Source organism: Panicum hallii, chromosome 4, assembly GCF_002211085.1.
Source record: "Panicum hallii strain FIL2 chromosome 4, PHallii_v3.1, whole genome shotgun sequence".
Lineage (NCBI taxonomy): Eukaryota > Viridiplantae > Streptophyta > Magnoliopsida > Poales > Poaceae > Panicum > Panicum hallii.
In genome coordinates, this window is record NC_038045.1 from 8,634,039 (window position 1) to 8,653,985 (window position 19,947).

Consider the following 19,947-nt stretch of genomic DNA (forward strand, 5'->3'; position numbering starts at 1 on the left):
GTACGGCGCCAGCTGGATCTGGCGCCGCCCCCCGCCGCGTAGGCGTAGTTACGCCGCGCGCTGCACCGTGCTTCTCAGAGCGCTGGCTGGCTGGATCTCCGACGTATACCTACGGTAATCAAAGACCCCGCCGGAATCTCCGCCGTACGGCGCCGCGACATGCAGCAGCGCACGCGGGCCGGTCAGGTCACGAGCCCAACTGCCCACGCAGGCGGCGAGCAGGCAAGGCCGCACGAGGCCACGAGCCAGGAATCCAAGGCGCGACCACGATGCACCCGGACCCGACCGAGGAGGCCGCGAACGAATCACGAGCGGCCGAGCCCGGAACCAACCCCGGCGACAGCGGGCGCCGCCGCGGGGAAAAAGTAAAGAAAGAAACGAAAAGCTAAAAGGCTCGGGGAAAAACCCACCACCGGCCTCGCCCCCACGACGATCACGTCCCAGATCTACCCACCCACGAAGCCAGCCACCAACGCCATCCGTCGTCATCCATCAACGCAGAGGTCCTCCCCGGTCACTCGCTCGTCCTCCCCCGTCCTGCTGCCGCACCGCATCGCGTACTACGCCGGCCGCGGAGGGGTCGGCGCCATTGGCGGCTTCGCTCCAACTCCAACTACCCGCCGGGAACCCCGCACCAGGTAAGGCCGTCCCCTCCTCCTCCCCCGCACGCCTCCCTCTGTGCCTCTGCTCCGGCGCCGTACCTACCGCTCGTCAATGCGCCTGGGTTGGGCGGGCCGGAACCGGGGTCTCCACTAAGCGCGCGGATGCTTGTGCGTAGCGTAGACCCGCGGTTACCTGGCCGCTCGCTGCCGCCGCTTAAATGTGCCCTGCTCCCGCCGCGTGCCAGCTCGATTCTGCGCCGCGTTTGATCTGCCGCCCCCTCGTCTTCTTCTCCCGCTCGCTCTCCGGGGGGAGGTTCGTGGGCCGGGTGCCATTGCTATGTGGCTTGGTGTATGCTTAGATGAACAAGGGTCGGGGAGATGTTTGTTCGCTTCTCTCCGAGTGTGCGCTGGATTTGCTTCCGCAGAAATGGATCGGTAAGTTTGGGTGTCTGTTCCCGGGGCTCACGGAGCAGCACGTTTGGGTGGGGGTGACCCGGCGCCCTACAGGCTGCAAATCCAGACATAAACGGGACACAAAAGTGACATTTCTACTGCCGTTCTTGCTGAAACCCATGCGTCCAAGTACCTCCCTGTTCCGGAATGTACTGAATGTCTGTCTGACCCCTTTGGAAACTCTGCGATCTGCATACTATACTAGTACCAGCCAGTGTAAGTCCGGAGTTGGCATGATACCAGCGTAGGGATCATATTTTCCCGTTGGATGCAGTGGTTTGACAAGAATGTTTCGGGTGTTACTAAAATTTATAACCTAGTACACGATTCGCTTTGCATCCTGTTTCCCAATCTGCTCCTGAATTCTGTTCAACACATACACTGATCTGGAAAGTCGACTGCCGTGGAATTGCCACTTGGTATGTCACCGGGAGCTGAGACCAGAAATTGCTACCATGTGTGCTTTATTATGTTTGTGCTTGTTGCTTGAAGAAAGGGGAAACTAAAACTGCATTTAATACCCTGCATTCGTGCAGCACATGAAATTGGCGTTGGTACTGTTTTCAGTTATGGGCTTATGGCCTTTGTTCCTTTCATTATGTGCATCATATCACTATATCCCGATCTTGTGTTCCCATTTTTCTTGTTCGGCACACATTAGCATGTAACTATGCGAATCATTTTGCTTCCTCTTATTACGCTTAGTGATTGTATTTGGAGTTGGACATCCTTTCACTAGGACACATAGTCTTTCCTTTTGAAGCTATATTATTTTTTTTGAGGGATATCTGGTTACCTTACCAAGCTGCCAATCTTTCCAATTATGTTGGCCAATATTTAACCTCGATTATGTTCTCTACTTTCTTAGCATATGGATACAAAAGCAATTTCTGACTTGCAAAATGTTTGCCACCCCTGCTGCAGATAATTTTTTAAATAACTTATTTAGTCAATTATAAGAAGCACTTCCCAGATGCTGCCATGTATGGGTGGGGTTAGATGACAGATCTTAGAGTCTTCATAAAAAATGTAGGAGATTGTGATCACTGTCCAAGTTCTTTAGCTATAGAGGATTAATTTGGTGTCCTATTGTTAATTTGCATCACTTCACGCCTGCCCCAAGGTAGCTTTAATATATTATATATGTGCGTACTTTCCTACCTCTCTGGCAAATGCATGAATGTACTACTGGTAGAGTTTATGGAATACAATTACTGAACCTACTGTTATTGTTGTACTACTCAGATTATCATGTTAAATTTGTGTCTTGTGCTGACTGGAACTAACTGGCTACCTGACGTTCGTTATGCATTTTATAGCAGGTGTAAACATGCTTCATCATTCAAACAGCCGGAACCAAAGGAACAGGGGATCAAGAATCAAAACACTTCTCCAAGCTACCTTACTTGTAGGTGTTATTTTTTGGCTTCTGTATCAGGTGAAGCATTCCTATGATAAGAAAAATGAGTACTTGGATGATGCTGAGGACCAGCCTGCCCATAATGATAGAAGCATGTTCCAGGGGAGGAAAGAAAAGGCAGGTAGTTACAGCGATAGCAACGTGGAAGTGGTTGGTAAACCAGAGGAAGGTGCTGTAGATCATCATTCGGATACTTTTGATCATAATGAGAAGGGTGGAGAAATTGTATTTGATAAAGACAGTACTGACTTGCATGAAGATGACAAGAGAAACACTGAGCTGCCAGAAGCTGAAAAAGGACAAGTCAATAGTGCAGATGGCAATACTGAAGCTCATAGTAATAACAGTGAAGATGAAACCACTGGTCATGCAGAAGAAAACAAGCATGATACTGAATCCAACTCTGATGCTGAAGGTAAAAGTGAAGTCCATTCAACTGGAGATGATATGTCCCAAAACAATCAAGCACAAGAGGAAAGCACTGGAGAGACAAGTGGAACATCTCATGATGAAGTGGTGCAAGGTGATGAATCCACCAGTGCAAGCGGCAATGGATTGGATGGGGAAGAGGGTGAGAAAAAGGAGACAGTGGGTACTCAAACTGTCTCTGAATCCCTTCCTGATGATACCAAGACCGAAACAAGTGACGACCACAGTACTGGCAGTCTTCCTGATGAAACAGGGAATATACCATCGCTTCATACTGAGAATTCACAAAATGATTCTAGTGAAAACCAAGGTGGCGAAGCTTCCACTACCTCTGGTTCTTCTGAGCACGGCACTGGTGAGGCTGTCCATATTGAGACTGGGTTAGAAGGTGAAAGTGCAACAGCATCATCTGGGACTGGATCTGGTGATGATAAGGGCAGCTCATCTGATAACACCTCTGCAGAAGAAAAGACCGGGACTGCATCTGATGATGATGGGAAGGGTGCAGAAACAGGTACATTCAATGAGGCGCCGAATTCTTTGAACAACAGTGCTGCAACTGACCAGGCCGCAAATACTGAGGCAGAGAACTCCCAAGGAGGTTCTTCTGGTGAAGGAGTGAATGGTTCTTCAGAAGAGACGTCTAACAACAGCGATGGAGCAACTGAAATGTCTAGCAATGGTGGGCAGGTGGATCCCAAGATTGAAACCAGCACATCTACCAATGATGAGCACAATGAATCTCAAGGCGGTGATGGTGGCTCCGGATCCAGTGACTCAAATGGCAGTGGCCCTGAACAAACTGGTAAAACTGAAAGCCAGTGATGCCACCATTCGGACACGGAGCATTGTTTTAGTATACAGATTTGTTCCTGGATAATGAAGAGGAGCTAGTGCACATAGAAAAGCTGTTCAGATTGTGGCTTATTGCGATTTTAGTTGATACTGCCTAAGTACAATTGTGGCAATCGGGTGCAGATTGCGTGATTGTTTGTCCGCAATGCTGTTGCTTATTTCTTATCAGATTGTACTCAGGTGCGTCCTTTGCCTGCACGATTGTTAATCTCTATGTGGTACTCTGTTCATCGTTCGATGTTATGACAAGTCTTATGAAATTGTGAATGTAACTGGGGGCGGAACGTCCTTTACCTGGTTTAGTTATTGCTGATGTTTTGCCATTTGTTGCAACATTTGCCTGCCTGGATTACCTGATTGACGGGGCGATCAGGGGGAATGGTCCGGTCATGTTTCTCATTTACAATCAATTTTGTTCTGTAACCCTGTCCCCTGTCGGTGAGTGGATAACTATGTTATTATCATGCACTTTTTGGTGATCATCCATTCTGTGCTTACCTGGTCGTGTAGCACTATTCTGAGTCTGCCAGGAAAACCAACTGAAAGTTCATCTTGAGAGCGGCAAACTCCAGGTGGCGAATCTGGTTTGCTACTGAAAGTTGTTGTTTCCCTGTCACAACAGAGAAAGGGAAACCAAGTGTGAGAACCGCCCAATTTAACACCATTTTAGACGAATCGCCGGTCGTTATAATTAAGAGGAGAGCTAACACGCGCTCGCACGCGCTCGCGTTTCGGCGTGCCACGTGTTAACCCACATCTAAATCACGACGACCAACACGACATTCACCCAAAATGAGGCTAAATCCGGTAGTCCCGGTATGTGCTCCACCATATGCCCAAGATCATGCATATACACATACCGTTCACAACCTAGTATTTCGCCATTGGACCACAAAGAGCAATTTTAAATAGCAAGTCCAATTTGATATTAAGGTTCAACACAAGTTACAAGCCTTGGGCTCACAATCCAAATTAAAAGGGACATGAATCAAGAAGTTTAGTGTGACATGATAATTCCCCAAAAGACGAGTACGCAGCGGAAAAATAAAGCGCGCAACGAGACGGAGCCTTGCTCAAGGACGCCGTCGACACCACAATAACCTACTCCTCGCCCGCACCGGGATCGGCGGGGTAGAAGTGGCCAAAAACAATTTTCGGCTCACCTGCAACTTAGTTAAGAAATATAGCAACATGAGTACAAAGGTACTCGCAAGACTTACGCGAATAAATAAACAAGGAGTATGCAAATGAGGGCTCACAAGAAAGCTTTAGGGTTAAGTTGTTAGCATAAGCATGAACTTCCTAACCAAAACCTATTCTAGCAATCCTAGCATTTTTATTATCTTGCCCAACCCACCATAAAAATTTTAGTTAAATATTGACCAACCATAAGAGGTGACATGAGCATCATACACCACGTGCGACCAAGACCGATACAACTACGAAGAATTCGTCGAAACTTGAGCTTGCTCATAACCGAGAGCGCGGCAATTCGAATTGATTCATTAACCTTGCAAGGATGTACAACTTTACCCACACGACACAAGGACCATGCGACTCGCCCAACCGATCACGTTGGGTGAGGGGGTACTCGCATCAACCATTCCCGACGAGTTATAACCGTTGAACATCACGCCTAACTTACGCGGAGAGTAACCTAGGTCCACCGGGGACACCCCTAAGCCTCTCTACAAAGCCCCACGGCCACGCATCTAGGACCGTGCATCAACGATTAAAACTAGAGGGTATTCGGCTTATCCACCCCATGAATGGATATGTGGTAGTACGATAAGTGCTCAATTTCCAAGGTCATCAACGGACGGTCCTTAATCGGTTCAAGCGGACTAAGCCTCCGAGACTCCTTTCTCTAGGCCCTACTTTCCGCTCGAACCCAAAACCACACTTCCAACTAGACCGATCCGACCCAACATTCCGACACCGGACAACACGTTTAAGATAACACAAAGTGGGTGAAACAAGTGATCCTATTCCAATTTTCCCTACAAGATATGCACCAACCCTAGACACGACTAAGCATTTAGTTAAATGAGTTGCAAGTGACTACGTGTGCCAAGGGCATGGATAAACAAATCAAGAGAGGGCATTGCATGAAAGTAGGACCGACGATGCAATAGATAAATATTTAATATAAGCATAGATATCCCAAGTGAAATAACTAAATTTAAGCAAGTTAAATAGGTCAAGGAATCATGCTTAGCTGCTTGCCTTGGTTCTCTTCTTGCTCAACCACACACTCGGCTCCCGGTTCGGCTTCGACGGTTGCGGAAGGCTCAACGGGTTCGTCCTCCGGAGTCTCGGTCACTAAAATGCATGAATGATATGCGTGCATTAGAATGATGCCGATGACATGAAATGAGATGATATGATATGGGTTGGAATGAAGCACCACTCAAAGCAAGGAAGCGAGCTAGCAAGAACACATCGAAGCGCGATTAAAGCGTAAATCTAAGCCCGAAGGCGAACCTACTCACAAAACAAATGGCAAGAGAAATTCATGGATTTAATTCTGCACACAGAGAATCTCAAGAGAAAATCCTAAGAGTTGGATTTGCAGCTAAATTAATTTTGTGGAAATACTTATGATTTCTGCAAATTTCAGCTATTAGAATTAATTTAAATCTTAAAGGCTACTCAAAACATTTTCAAAAATCCTAATAAAGTTACCAGAGGTACAAGACATGATAACAAGGATAACAGAAGTGGTTTTATCATTTTATCAATTTCCTACCAAAAGATATTCATTTTATAAGATTGCAGGCAGCAAAACTAAAAACACATTAAAAACCTATCAAACAGTACTGGAACAATTACACAACTAGCACTATGAGAAAAAGCACTTTACAGGGAATATAACAAACTTTAGTTTGACATTTTTAGAGCTCCATAAAATAAGATTAACAATTAACTTGGTTTAACAAGAATAAACTACAACTTAAAATACAGGACTCTAACATGCATAAAATTAATATATCTAAGTAGATCAACTACAGAGGATTCAAACAAAACAAATTTCATAATTTTTAGAGCCCTAGAACAATTTCTACACATTTTACAATCTTGCAGCACATATAAACAAAACACAACAGCCCCAAAAGGGCTAGGGCCACCCGGGCCAGCACCCAGCGGGCGCCGACAGGTGGGCCCGCGGGGACCGGGGCCGAGTCAAGGCCAGCCGCAGCCTTGACCCGCCGCGGACGCGGCCAGGGCGCACCGTGGCGTGGCCCGCACGCGAACGCGCGCGCGCGCGACGTCGCGGCGGCCGGCACGGGGCCGCGGCCCACGGGCGCGAACGCGCAAGGGAGGAGCGCGCGGAAGCAGCGCGGCAAAGCGGCGAGACTCACCCGCGGTGGGGCGACGGCGGAGCGGAGCGGCAGATGGCGGGACGGGGGAGCGCGGCGGCGGCGGGCGGGGGCGAGCGTGGGGAGGCTCGGGCGGCTGAGGGGAGGAGCGATTGAGGGTCGGGGCTGAGCGAGGAGGTGGCGGGGGAGCTCTGCGCGCGCGGAATCGGGCGGAGGTGGAGCGACGGTGGGGGAATTGCGGCGGCGGCGGCGGCTCGGGAGAGGAAGGGGCGGCGCTAGGGTTCGGGCGTGCGGTTCAAATGGGGAGCGGGGAGAGGAAGGCGAAGCGGCGGTGGAGAGAAGAGAGAGCGGCGCGCGGGACTCGAAGGGGCGGCGGTGGCCACGCTGGACGAGCCAGCGGCCGCCGGCGTGCGCCACCGCGCGGGCGCCCAACGGGCGGGCGCGGAGGCGCGGGAGGCGCGGAGGGGGAGGCTGACGCGCGGGCCCGGGCGCGCGGAGGAGAGGGGGAGGAGGCTGACAGGTGGGGCCGGGAGAAGGAAAAAAAAGAAAGAAGCACGGTTCAACTTGTAAAATCAAAAACATGTATTTCGCGGGCTCCAAAAATCACCAAATTTTTACTGAAGCTTGATTAAATCCCCAAGAACACAATGCAACAACAAGATCATAAAAAGATAATATGGATTGCTCACAAAAATTCAAACAACAATGCAGTTTTCAAACTTTCTAAGAATTTTATAGCTCGGCAGAGACACCCAAAAATTTAGTAAAAATATCCAAAATTCTTCATTTGAAATCTAGTATTTGAATAAAATATTTGAGGGCACAGACACATATCATTTTTTAAACTTCCTTCACAACTTGCACATAAATCATATAAGAAAAATAGATGCTCATGATGTAATTTAGTGCATATGATGCTCCTTGGTGCTTGGATGATGCTCATGATGATGTAATTAAATTTTAACCATGTGGTTTAATTTGTGGGTCGTGACAAATCTCCCCCCCTTAAGAAAATCTCGTCCCGAGATTTGGTAGATAAAAGACGATAGAGCTTCGGGTGTATTAAGGCCATATTCACCTAGACAAGGTAACATCGAAGAAAGGATGTACAAGGCATGGGTAGTGTGGCGTGGTAGGGCCTCCCTAATTTCTCTTCGATGGTGATTGTGTACACATATAAGATATCTAGAAGGATGAACTTCTTAAAGAAAGTTGGGTGCGGTGGGAGAAGTTTGAGGACTCACTCATTGGAACAAGAAGTCGGGGTAGTCTTGACGCAAACGATCCTCGCGTTCCCATGTGGCTTCGTCTTCGGAGTGGTTGCTCCATTGAACTTTCACAAACTTCACCATACTTCGCTTTACTTTCCTTTCAACATGATCTAGGATGGCAATAGGATGCTCTTCGTAGGTAAGACCCGCTTGAAGATCGAGTGATTCAAGGTCAATGGCGTCGGTAGGAACACGAAGGCATTTCTTCAATTGAGATATATGAAACACATTGTGAACGGTGGAAAGCGATTGGGGAAGATCCAATTGATAAGCCACCATTCCAATCCTTTTAGTGACTTGGAAAGGTCCGACGAAACGAGGTGCCAATTTACCCTTGACCCGGAAGCGACGAGTACCCTTGAAAGGAGAGACCTTAAGATAAACATAGTCACCAACCTTGAAATGGAGTTCACGGCGGCGACGATCGGCATATAGCTTTTGACGGGATTGGGCAATGCGAAGATTTTCGCGAATGATCTTAACTTGGTCTTCGGCATCTTTCACCAAATCCGGGCCAAAGAAAGGCCTTTCCCCGGATTCGGACCAATTGATAGGCGTTCTACAACGCCGTCCATAAAGAGCTTCAAAGGGAGACATCTTGATACTTGCTTGATAGTTATTATTATAAGAAAATTCCGCAAATGGCAAACAAGTGGCCCACTTCTTCTCATATACTAGGACACAAGCCCGTAACATATCTTCAAGGATTTGATTCACCCTCTCGGTTTGGCCATCGGTTTGAGGGTGGTAAGCGGTACTATAGGTGAGGTCGGTTCCCATGGCTTCATGAAGACTTCTCCAAAAGTGGGCAACAAATTGCGGACCACGATCGGAGACAATTGTTTTAGGAACACCATGAAGACATACAATGCGAGTGAGATACAATTCTGCATATTGCTTGGCTCGATAGGTAGTCTTGACCGGAAGAAAATGAGCCGATTTGGTTAAACGGTCAACAATTACCCAAATGGAATCATACCCATGAATAGTCTTCGGCAACCCGGTGATAAAGTCCATCCCGATATTTTCCCACTTCCATGATGGAATAGGCAAAGGTTGAAGGGTGCCGGCCGGTTTGAGATGCACGGCTTTAACCCTTTGGCAAACATCGCACTCGGCGACATATCGAGCGATTTCCCGCTTCATGCGAGTCCACCAAAACCTTTGCTTAAGATCTTGAAACATTTTTGTGCTACCCGGGTGAATAGAGAATTGAGAATTATGAGCTTCATCAAGAATTAAGCGCCTCAAGTTGTGATCCTTAGGCACGACAATACGTTTCCCAAAGAATAGGACCCCTTGATTATAAACATTGAGCTTTACCCTCCTTCATGAGTGTACGAATTCGGGCCATACCTTTGTTATTTCTTTGAGCTTCCTTAATTTGATCATAGAGATTGGACTTGATTATAAGAGCACCAAGATGACCTTCCTTGACCATTCCTATTTCAAGTTTCCGGAATTCATCACAAAGAGTATGAAGGGGAGGTCCCATGGTCAAACAATTGCATTGGGCCTTGCGGCTTAGTGCATCGGCAACGACATTCGCCTTGCCGGGATGATAGTGGACTTCAAGATCATAATCTTTGATTAACTCAAGCCATCGACGTTGCCTCATGTTGAGATCGGATTGGGTGAAGATATATTTAAGGCTCTTGTGATCGGTGTAGATGTTGCAATGATTTCCGAGAAGATAGTGACGCCAAATTTTTAGAGCACGGACCACGGCCGCAAGCTCCAAATCATGGGTCGGATAGTTTTCTTCATGCCACTTGAGTTGACGAGAGGCATAGGCCACCACTTGGCCTTCTTGCATAAGAACACAACCAAGACCGACGCGAGAGGCGTCACAATAGACATCGAAGTTCTTGTGAATATTTGGTTGAGCTAGAACGGGAGCGGTAGTAAGACGATCTTTAAGAGTTTGAAAGGCTTCTTCGCAAGCTTGAGACCATTCGAACTTGACCCCATTTTTCAACAATTCGGTCATAGGCTTGGCAATTTTTGAGAAATTTTCTATGAACCGGCGATAATATCCCGCAAGCCCAAGAAAACTCCGAATATCGGTGATGCTTCGAGGTTGCTTCCAATCAAGAACATCTTGCACCTTGCTAGGATCGACAGCGACGCCATCCTTGGAAAGAATGTGACCAAGGAAGGATACTTTCGCGAGCCAAAACTCGCACTTGCTAAACTTGGCATAAAGATGATGCTTCCGAAGTTTTTGTAACACAATATGGATATGGTGAGCATGATCATCCCGAGTCTTCGAGTAGATAAGAATATCATCAATAAAAATAACCACGAAGATAAGATATCGAGTTCCTCCATGAAGATACTATTCATTAAGTACATGAAATACGCCGGGGCGTTGGTGAGGCCAAAGGACATGACGGTGTATTCATAGAGACCATATCTAGTAGAGAAAGCCGTTTTCGGAATATCTTCTTGACGAATTTTAATTTGATGATACCCCAACCTTAGATCAATCTTGGAGAAATAGCAAGCTCCCGATAATTGGTCAAACAAGATATCGATTCGAGGAAGGGGATACTTATTCTTGATGGTGACCTCATTCAACGGACGGTAGTTGACGCACATCCGTAGACTATCATCCTTCTTCTTCACAAAGAGAGCCGGGCATCCCCAAGGAGAGGAGCTCGGACGAATAAAACCCTTATCCAAAAGGACCTTGAGTTGCTCTTTCAATTCTCTTAGCTCATTAGGAGGCATACGGTAGGGATGTTTGGAAATGGGAGCCATCCCGGGCATTAATTCAATAACGAACTCCACCTCACGGTCGGGAGGCATGCCCGGTAATTCTTCCGGAAAGACATCCGGATACTCGCAAACCACGGGAATATCTTCCAACGCCGTGGTTTCGGTACCCGCCAAGGAATAGAGACAAGCTTTCTTTGTGGCGAGAGAGAGAAGAACCCTATCCCCGGAGGGGTGCAAGAGATCGATGGTGCGTGGCCCACATTTGATAACCCCATCATGCTTTCCCAACCAATTCATCCCAAGAATTACATCTAAGCCTAGCTTATCTAGGATGAAAAGATTTGCTCAAAAAGTGGCTCCCTCAATAAGAATTGGGACCTTATCTACAAAGTGCTTAGAGATGATTTCCCCACCCGGTGATTCTATGTGGTAAGGTTGTGGTAGGGTTTGCATTTGGAGTTTGCTATGCATCATGAACTTCTTGTTAATGAAGGAAAGGGTTGCTCCGGAATCGAAAAGAACGAGGGCGGGATGGGAGTTTATAAGAAGCGTACCCATGAGCACTTCGGCATCGTCCGGAACCTCTTCCGCGGTGGTGTAGTTGAGACGGCCACGCTTAGGAGCTTGCGATGGCTTGGCTCCTTGGCGTGGGGCTTGCGGTGGAGGGTTGTTAGGTCTTGGTGCATTGGAGGTGCCGCCTTGCCTTGGTGAAGGACAATACTTGGAAATGTGGCCCGTGCCACCACAATTGTAGCACGGACCCCTTGTAGCGCCGCTTGGGTTGTTCCAAAAGGCATTGGCCGGCCTTGGGGGTTGTCCTTGAGGTGGTTGACGATGACGTACCACCCACATCGGGCGCGGTGGTTGCGCACCCGGCGCGCGCGGTGGGGGAGGTTGAGGCCCCACACGTGGGCGAGATGAGCTACCACCCGCCGAGGTAGGAGCGGGACGCTTGTGCTTAGCTTCGAGTCTCTTCATCTTGTGCTCGGCGCGGATAGCAATATTCACCATGTCATTGAAATCATCAAACTTGGTGGTGGATAGCTTGTCTTGTAGCTCTTCCGAGAGGCCATCATAGAACCTCTCCCGCTTCTTGGCATCGGAGGACACTTCATCGGGTGCATATTGTGATAGAGTGTTGAAGGCATTGACATAAGCCATTACATCCCGATGGCCTTAGGTGAGGTTTAGGAATTCCTTCTTCTTGATGTCGATTATACCTTTAGGAATATGGAAGGAGCGAAAAGCCGTCCGGAATCCTTCCCACGTGAAACGGTGATTGGCGGGTTGAGAAGCCTTCCAATTCCGCCACCAAGCCCCCGGAGCATCATGGAGTTGGTGAGCGGCGAATAAGACCTTGTCATGCTCATCACATTGGATGAGGTTGAGCTTCTCCTCAATGACATGAAGCCAAAAATCCGCGTCAAGAGGGTCCTTGGAGCCACGGAAGATTGGTGGGTTGGTGCGGAAGAAATCCCCAAACTTGTTTACTTGCGGCTCCTCCCTAGGAGCTTGAATTCCAATATTGCCCAAGTTGCCGATATGATTGACCAATTGCCCAAGTAGTTGAGTTTGTTGGGCGAGCACATCCGCGAAAGTGGGGTGGACGGGAGGTCCGGGAAGATCGTTGTTGTTGTTGTTGTTGTTGTTGTTGTTGTTGTTGTTGTTGTTGTTATTGTTATTCCCACCCGAACCGTTCCCGCGGTTTGCGCCGGTTCCCGAACGCAAATTCATCCTAGCAAGAATTTAAGATAAGTTAGCGACCGAGGAAGAAATGATAATCTTAAGGAGAACGATGGAATGATAAGGCGTAGATAATGACTTGACTTAAGATTGTGATTCGAACGGTAACTTATCAAGAAAATGTATAAATGTGACGAGTGTCAAAGATTTGATCATCACCATTCAAGGTCACTATGGCAGATTTAGAGAGCAAGATAGACGGAAAACGGTCACCCACATGCTTTATAATTGTTATATGTGTATGCGTGCATGTATGCAACATATGAGTGCAATATGTCGTCACCTCACATCGTTTCCACATGATATTATAGGGCTCATAAATAACTCTTAAGGAAGCACGTATGAGAGCATTCAAATAACTCACATAATTAAAATACTAATAACACATCGAGGCATAACCATAATCATGCGATTAACTTGACCTTAGCTCACAAGCATCCAAAAGAGTCTAACCATCACAAAATGAGCGCGTCTTAACGTTCTAGCGCTTAATTCCACCTTACAACCGCATTACCCCAAGTGCCACGTCCCTCCTACTAGCACTTGGACTAATGGGCGACTTTCCCTCTCACTAGCCGATAAGCAATCATGGGTCAAAAGGCTCCGGAAACCCCAAAAGACTCGCGCGGGTGGCGGGCACCATGCGAAACCGACGCACGGGCAACCCCATCGTAATGGGATTGTATGGTCCTCGTGTCTCGGCCCAAGTACCCACCACATGCGGAAAGCGGTGCGACGGAGGTGCTTCCTCATGCGGCGTGTTCCGCGCCCAGTCGTCCATGATCTTCCTTGGCAACTTCATCGAACGAAGGTAAGGCTCCACTTGGTATTGGAGGCGGACGAGACGACTCCTTGTCTCCTCCAACTCCCATACCAAACTCCGGTGTGCCATCTCGTAGGCGGAAATGGTGTCCGCCATGCACATCTCCAAGGTGTACGGTCCCATCGGAGGTGAGACAACATGAGCAATGGGATCCTCTGGTCCCCTCACCGGAAGGTAAGTGAACGGAGCCTCCCAAAGCTCACGGTGCTCGAAGCGAAGACGGGCGATGGCTTCACGTGCCACCTCTTGAATAACCATCTTCACGGAGGTACCACAGGCACGGAAGTTGTACTTCACAGCTCCCACCATCCACCTTGGCTCAAGGTGGAGGCTCGCCATGTAATCCACCAAACCAACACCACAGCCGCGAGCATAGACCTCATACTCGGGCTGGAAAAAGTAGTGCGAGCTCCTCAACATCTCGTTGAGGATCGCCGGGAACCCGATCGTGTCCGGAGCGCGAGTCGCCATGATCAAAGTGGCCATCTATTCAATAAAACATAAGAGATTAAGCATATTTAATTGACAGGTGAAGCATTAGAGAGAATAATAGCTCTAGGACAAGGGAGGAAGTTAGCAATCAATCCTTAAGTTCAAATTTTAGAAAAATAAATATTAATGCAAGTATCCAATTTTATTTCGCTCTCAACCCCCTTTTAGCAAACTTTTAAGTTCACTTCGTGGAAACCTGGCTCTGATACCCGCTGTGAGAACCGCCCAATTTAACACCATTTTAGACGAATCGCCGGTCGTTATAATTAAGAGGAGAGCTAACACGCGCTCGCGCTTCGGCGTGCCACGTGTTAACCCACATCTAAATCACGACGACCAACACGACATTCACCCAAAATGAGGCTAAATCCGGTAGTCCCGGTATGTGCTCCACCATATGCCCAAGATCATGCATATACACATACCGTTCACAACCTAGTATTTCGCCATTGGACCACAAAGAGCAATTTTAAATAGCAAGTCCAATTTGATATTAAGGTTCAACACAAGTTACAAGCCTTGGGCTCACAATCCAAATTAAAAGGGACATGAATCAAGAAGTTTAGTGTGACATGATAATTCCCCAAAAGATGAGTACGCAGCGGAAAAATAAAGCGCGCAACGAGATGGAGCCTTGCTCAAGGACGCCGTCGACACCACAATAACCTACTCCTCGCCCGCACCGGGATCGGCGGGGTAGAAGTGGCCAAAAACAATTTCCGGCTCACCTGCAACTTAGTTAAGAAATATAGCAACATGAGTACAAAGGTACTCGCAAGACTTACGCGAATAAATAAACAAGGAGTATGCAAATGAGGGCTCACAAGAAAGCTTTAGGGTTAAGTTGTTAGCATAAGCATGAACTTCCTAACCAAAACCTATTCTATCAATCCTAGCATTTTTATTATCTTGCCCAACCCACCATAAAATTTTAGTTAAATATTGACCAACCATAAGAGGTGACATGAGCATCATACACCACGTGCGACCAAGACCGATACAACTACGAAGAATTCGTCGAAACTTGAGCTTGCTCATAACCGAGAGCGCGGCAATTCGAATTGATTCATTAACCTTGCAAGGGTGTACAACTTTACCCACACGACACAAGGACCATGCGACTCGCCCAACCGATCACGTTGGGTGAGGGGGTACTCGCATCAACCATTCCCGACGAGTTATAACCGTTGAACATCACGCCTAACTTGCGCGGAGAGTAACCTAGGTCCACCGGGGACACCCCTAAGCCTCTCTACAAAGCCCCACGGCCACGCATCTAGGACCGTGCATCAACGATTAAAACTAGAGGGTATTCGGCTTATCCACCCCATGAATGGATATGTGGTAGTACGATAAGTGCTCAATTTCCAAGGTCATCCACGGACGGTCCTTAATCGGTTCAAGCGGACTAAGCCTCCGAGACTCCTTTCTCTAGGCCCTACCTTCCGCTCGAACCCAAAACCACACTTCCAACTAGACCGATCCGACCCAACATTCCGACACCGGACAACACGTTTAAGATAACACAAAGTGGGTGAAACAAGTGATCCTATTCCAATTTTCCCTACAAGATATGCACCAACCCTAGACACGACTAAGCATTTAGTTAAATGAGTTGCAAGTGACTACGTGTGCCAAGGGCATGGATAAACAAATCAAGAGAGGGCATTGCATGAAAGTAGGACCGACGATGCAATAGATAAATATTTAATATAAGCATAGATATCCCAAGTGAAATAACTAAATTTAAGCAAGTTAAATAGGTCAAAGAATCATGCTTAGCTGCTTGCCTTGGTTCTCTTCTTGCTCAACCACACACTCGGCTCCCGGTTCGGCTTCGACGGTTGCGGAAGGCTCAACGGGTTCGTCCTCCGGAGTCTCGGTCACTAAAATGCATGAATGATATGCGTGCATTAGAATGATGCCGATGATATGAAATGAGATGATATGATATGGATTGGAATGAAGCACCACTCAAAGCAAGGAAGCGAGCTAGCAAGAACACATCGAAGCGCGATTAAAGCGTAAATCTAAGCCCGAAGGCGAACCTACTCACAAAACAAATGGCAAGAGAAATTCATGGATTTAATTCTGCACACAGAGAATCTCAAGAGAAAATCCTAAGAGTTGGATTTGCAGCTAAATTAATTTTGCGGAAATACTTATGATTTCTGCAAATTTCAGCTATTAGAATTAATTTAAATCTTAAAGGCTACTCAAAACATTTTCAAAAATCCTAATAAAATTACCAGAGGTACCAGACATGATAACAAGGATAACAGAAGTGGTTTTATCATTTTATCAATTTCCTACCAAAAGATATTCATTTTATAAGATTGCAGGCAGCAAAACTAAAAACACATTAAAAACCTATCAAACAGTACTGGAACAATTACACAACTAGCACTATGAGAAAAAGCACTTTACAGGGAATATAACAAACTTTAGTTTGACATTTTTAGAGCTCCATAAAATAAGATTAACAATTAACTTGGTTTAACAAGAATAAACTACAAATTAAAATACAGGACTCTAACATGCATAAAATTAATATATCTAAGCAGATCTACTACAGAGGATTCAAACAAAACAAATTTCACAACTTTTAGAGCCCTAGAACAATTTCTACACATTTTACAATCTTGCAGCACATATAAACAAAACACAACAGCCCCAAAAGGGCTAGGGCCACCCGGGCCAGCACCCAGCGGGCGCCGACAGGTGGGCCCGCGGGGACCGGGGCCGAGTCAAGGCCAGCCGCGGCCTTGACCCGCCGCGGACGCGGCCAGGGCGCGCCGTGGCGCGGCCCGCATGCGAACGCGCGCGCGCGCGACGTCGCGGCGGCCGGCACGGGGCCGCGGCCCACGGGCGCGAACGCGCAAGGGAGGAGCGCGCGGAAGCAGCGCGGCAAAGCGGCGAGGCTCACCCGTGGCGGGGCGACGGCGGAGCGGAGCGGCAGACGGCGGGACGGGGGAGCGCGGCGGCGGCGGGCGGGGGCGAGCGTGGGGAGGCTCGGGCGGCTGAGGGGAGGAGCGATTGAGGGTCGGGGCTGAGCGAGGAGGTGGCGGGGGAGCTCTGCGCGCGCGGAATCGGGCGGAGGTGGAGCGACGGTGGGGGAATTGCGGCGGCGGCGGCGGCTCAGGAGAGGAAGGGGCGGCGCTAGGGTTCGGGCGTGCGGTTCAAATGGGGAGCGGGGAGAGGAAGGCGAAGCGGCGGTGGAGAGAAGAGAGAGCGGCGCGCGGGACTCGAAGGGGCGGCGGTGGCCACGCTGGACGAGCCAGCGGCCGCCGGCGTGCGCCACCGCGCGGGCGCCCAACGGGCGGGCGCGGAGGCGCGGGAGGCGCGGAGGGGGAGTCTGACGCGCGGGCCCGGGCGCGCGGAGGAGAGGGGGAGGAGAGGAGAAGGGAAAAAAAAAGAAAGAAGCACAGTTCAACTTGTAAAATCAAAAACATGTATTTTGCGGGCTCCAAAAATCACCAAATTTTTACTGAAGCTATATTAAATCCCCAAGAACACAATGCAACAACAAGATCATAAAAATCTAATATGGATTGCTCACAAAAATTCAAACAACAATGCAGTTTTCAAACTTTCTAAGAATTTTATGGCTCGGCAGAGACACCCAAAAATTTAGTAAAAATATCCAAAATTCTTCATTTGAAATCTAGTATTTGAATAAAATATTTGGGGGCACAGACACATATCAGTTTTTAAACTTCCTTCACAACTTGCACATAAATCATATAAGAAAAATAGATGCTCATGATGTAATTTAGTGCATATGATGCTCCTTGGTGCTTGGATGATGCTCATGATGATGTAATTAAATTTTAACCATGTGGTTTAATTTGTGGGTCGTGACACCAAGTTCATACAGGGTGAAAGTTCAGGGGAAGAAAACGATATCTGCAGTTGCAGAGCATCTTAGTCCTGGCATCACCAGAGAACAACATGCTCCAAACTAAATCAAACTCTCGAATCTTCAGGCACGAAGCACACCAGCCGTCCAAAACAATCGCCGGGCTACCACACAACCTGCAGATGAGCGCTATGAGCCATGAGCATATTCCCCTCCTCTCGGGCTAGTTCCCTTTCCTAATTTATTCTTCCTTTATATTTGTTCTCTCTCCTTTGTTCTGGAGCTTTTTCATCTTCCTCGTGACAGCCTCCCTTCACAAATCAGTAAATTATTATCTAAACACGAAAAAGACACTCCAACAGTCTAGCGCTTTTGTAGCTAAAATCCGACAAGATTTTGGGTGCATGGGCTACCAGACTCGGTGATACTACTGCCTATGACTTGGGCCGGAGCAAACCACGCACACGAATGGCTGCCCCCGGAAGAAGCCGGGCGGCGGCCGCTGCCGTGGTTGCTAGCTGCCTAGCTCCCTCACTCCATGTGAAAGTCCCTGAAAAGTAATTCCTAAACAACACTCGAATTTTCCTTTATTGTCTTCCGCTGGGCCGGCCTCTTGCTTCTCATCTCGTGGGCTTCATGTACATTTCGGCCCAACTTATGATGTATGAACTTGGGTCATCTCAACTGTATGATGGCCGTTCAGCATATCACTAAGGGCATCCGCAATAATTATAGAGAGCAATTCTCTACAGCTACAGCATGTTACATGTCATCTATAGACAATATTGTAGTAAACCATCTCAATAGAATATCTACGGAGATGTCTATAGCTGCTTTTAATGCCTGCATGTCCATGAGATGACCCACCTCGTTTTTTGCTATAGCATCTCGCCAGGTCCGTAGATAGTTCGACGACCCTCTCTCTTCATTTAATCCCCTCCACGTAGAACGGCTGCTGACATGGATTCTCTTATAGAGAGCAGCTATCGATCTGTTGGACGTGCCCTAATGATGAAGGTTTGGGGGACCAAAATTCACCTGGACTCATCAAAAAATGTCAATCAGCAATTTAGCATGCAAGTGGTAATGACGTACGACACTGCATTACAGCCGACTCGGATCGACGACTTATGTCACTGCTGACGTAACAAGAACGAACCTACACTTCTACAGTCCCCTGCTGCTGAAGGCAACGGAGCGAGGGGGAAGAAGGGAAAGGAAATCCATGGCTGCCGCAACGCGACGTCGACCGGTTGCAGACGCGGAGGGAGGGAGGGGCTGATCAGCTTCGCACGTGATGACCTGCAAATTGACTTTGGGCATTCACTGCTCCGACATGCAAGTTGATCGATCGATAAGCTAGCCCAGCTTTTCTGATAGCGAGAGAAGAGTGACTGGAGGAGGAGGGAAAGGCTGATAAGCCATGCATGCATGGTATGATAAGCTGATAGCTTTTGGCAAAAGGAGCTGGGCTGAGAGCTGATCACTTATCGCTCGACCCCATTTCTTTCGTTTGATATTTTTTTCTCTATCTATAAGCTTCTTACGAAATTGTTGCAACCCAAATGAGAGCTCGGAGTACTCCTCCATTTCAAAATATAGTTCGTTTTGGCTTCTACATTCATACTTACATCTATGTGCATATCAAAATTTAGATATAATGTATGTTTAGGTGCATATCAAAATTTATAAATTTAGAAAAATCAAAACGAACTATGTTTTGAAACAGAATATTTTAGAACAGAGAGAGTACCGTATAAGTGTGCTAAAGCTTTGTTCAGTTCCTTGGAGCGGTAGAGGCATGCATATGCGTCGATAAACATCAATGTACAAGAGGTAAAGACTAATGTCTTTCTAGCAAATTGCAAACTAATCTGAAGTTTTCTAGACACTGACATAGGTAAAGACTAATGAAGGTGATCTCGTGGTCACTTCCTGAACGCCATATATGAAGCACTG

The 19,947-nt window shown here is 47.6% G+C and overlaps 1 protein-coding gene across 2 annotated transcripts; it reads left to right on the top strand.

The window, feature by feature from the left end:
- Positions 1–400: 400 nt before the first annotated feature.
- LOC112891088 (cell wall protein IFF6-like) lies at positions 401–4,070 on the top strand. Of its 2 annotated transcripts, none has more exons than XM_025957996.1 (2): positions 401–638; positions 2,375–4,070. In XM_025957996.1, the coding sequence occupies exon 2, from the start codon at positions 2,386–2,388 to the stop codon at positions 3,727–3,729; it is 1,344 nt and encodes a 447-aa protein (XP_025813781.1). In that variant the 5' UTR covers positions 401–638; positions 2,375–2,385; the 3' UTR covers positions 3,730–4,070. The 2 variants fall into 2 exon arrangements, with proteins under 2 accessions (XP_025813781.1, XP_025813782.1); XM_025957997.1 differs by having other exon boundaries at positions 2,378–4,070.
- Positions 4,071–19,947: the final 15,877 nt, after the last annotated feature.

Bases quoted from the DNA above. Each gene is read 5' to 3' on its own strand.
- LOC112891088 (XM_025957996.1), top strand. From the start codon at position 2,386: ATGCTTCATCATTCAAACAGCCGGAACCAAAGGAACAGGGGATCAAGA.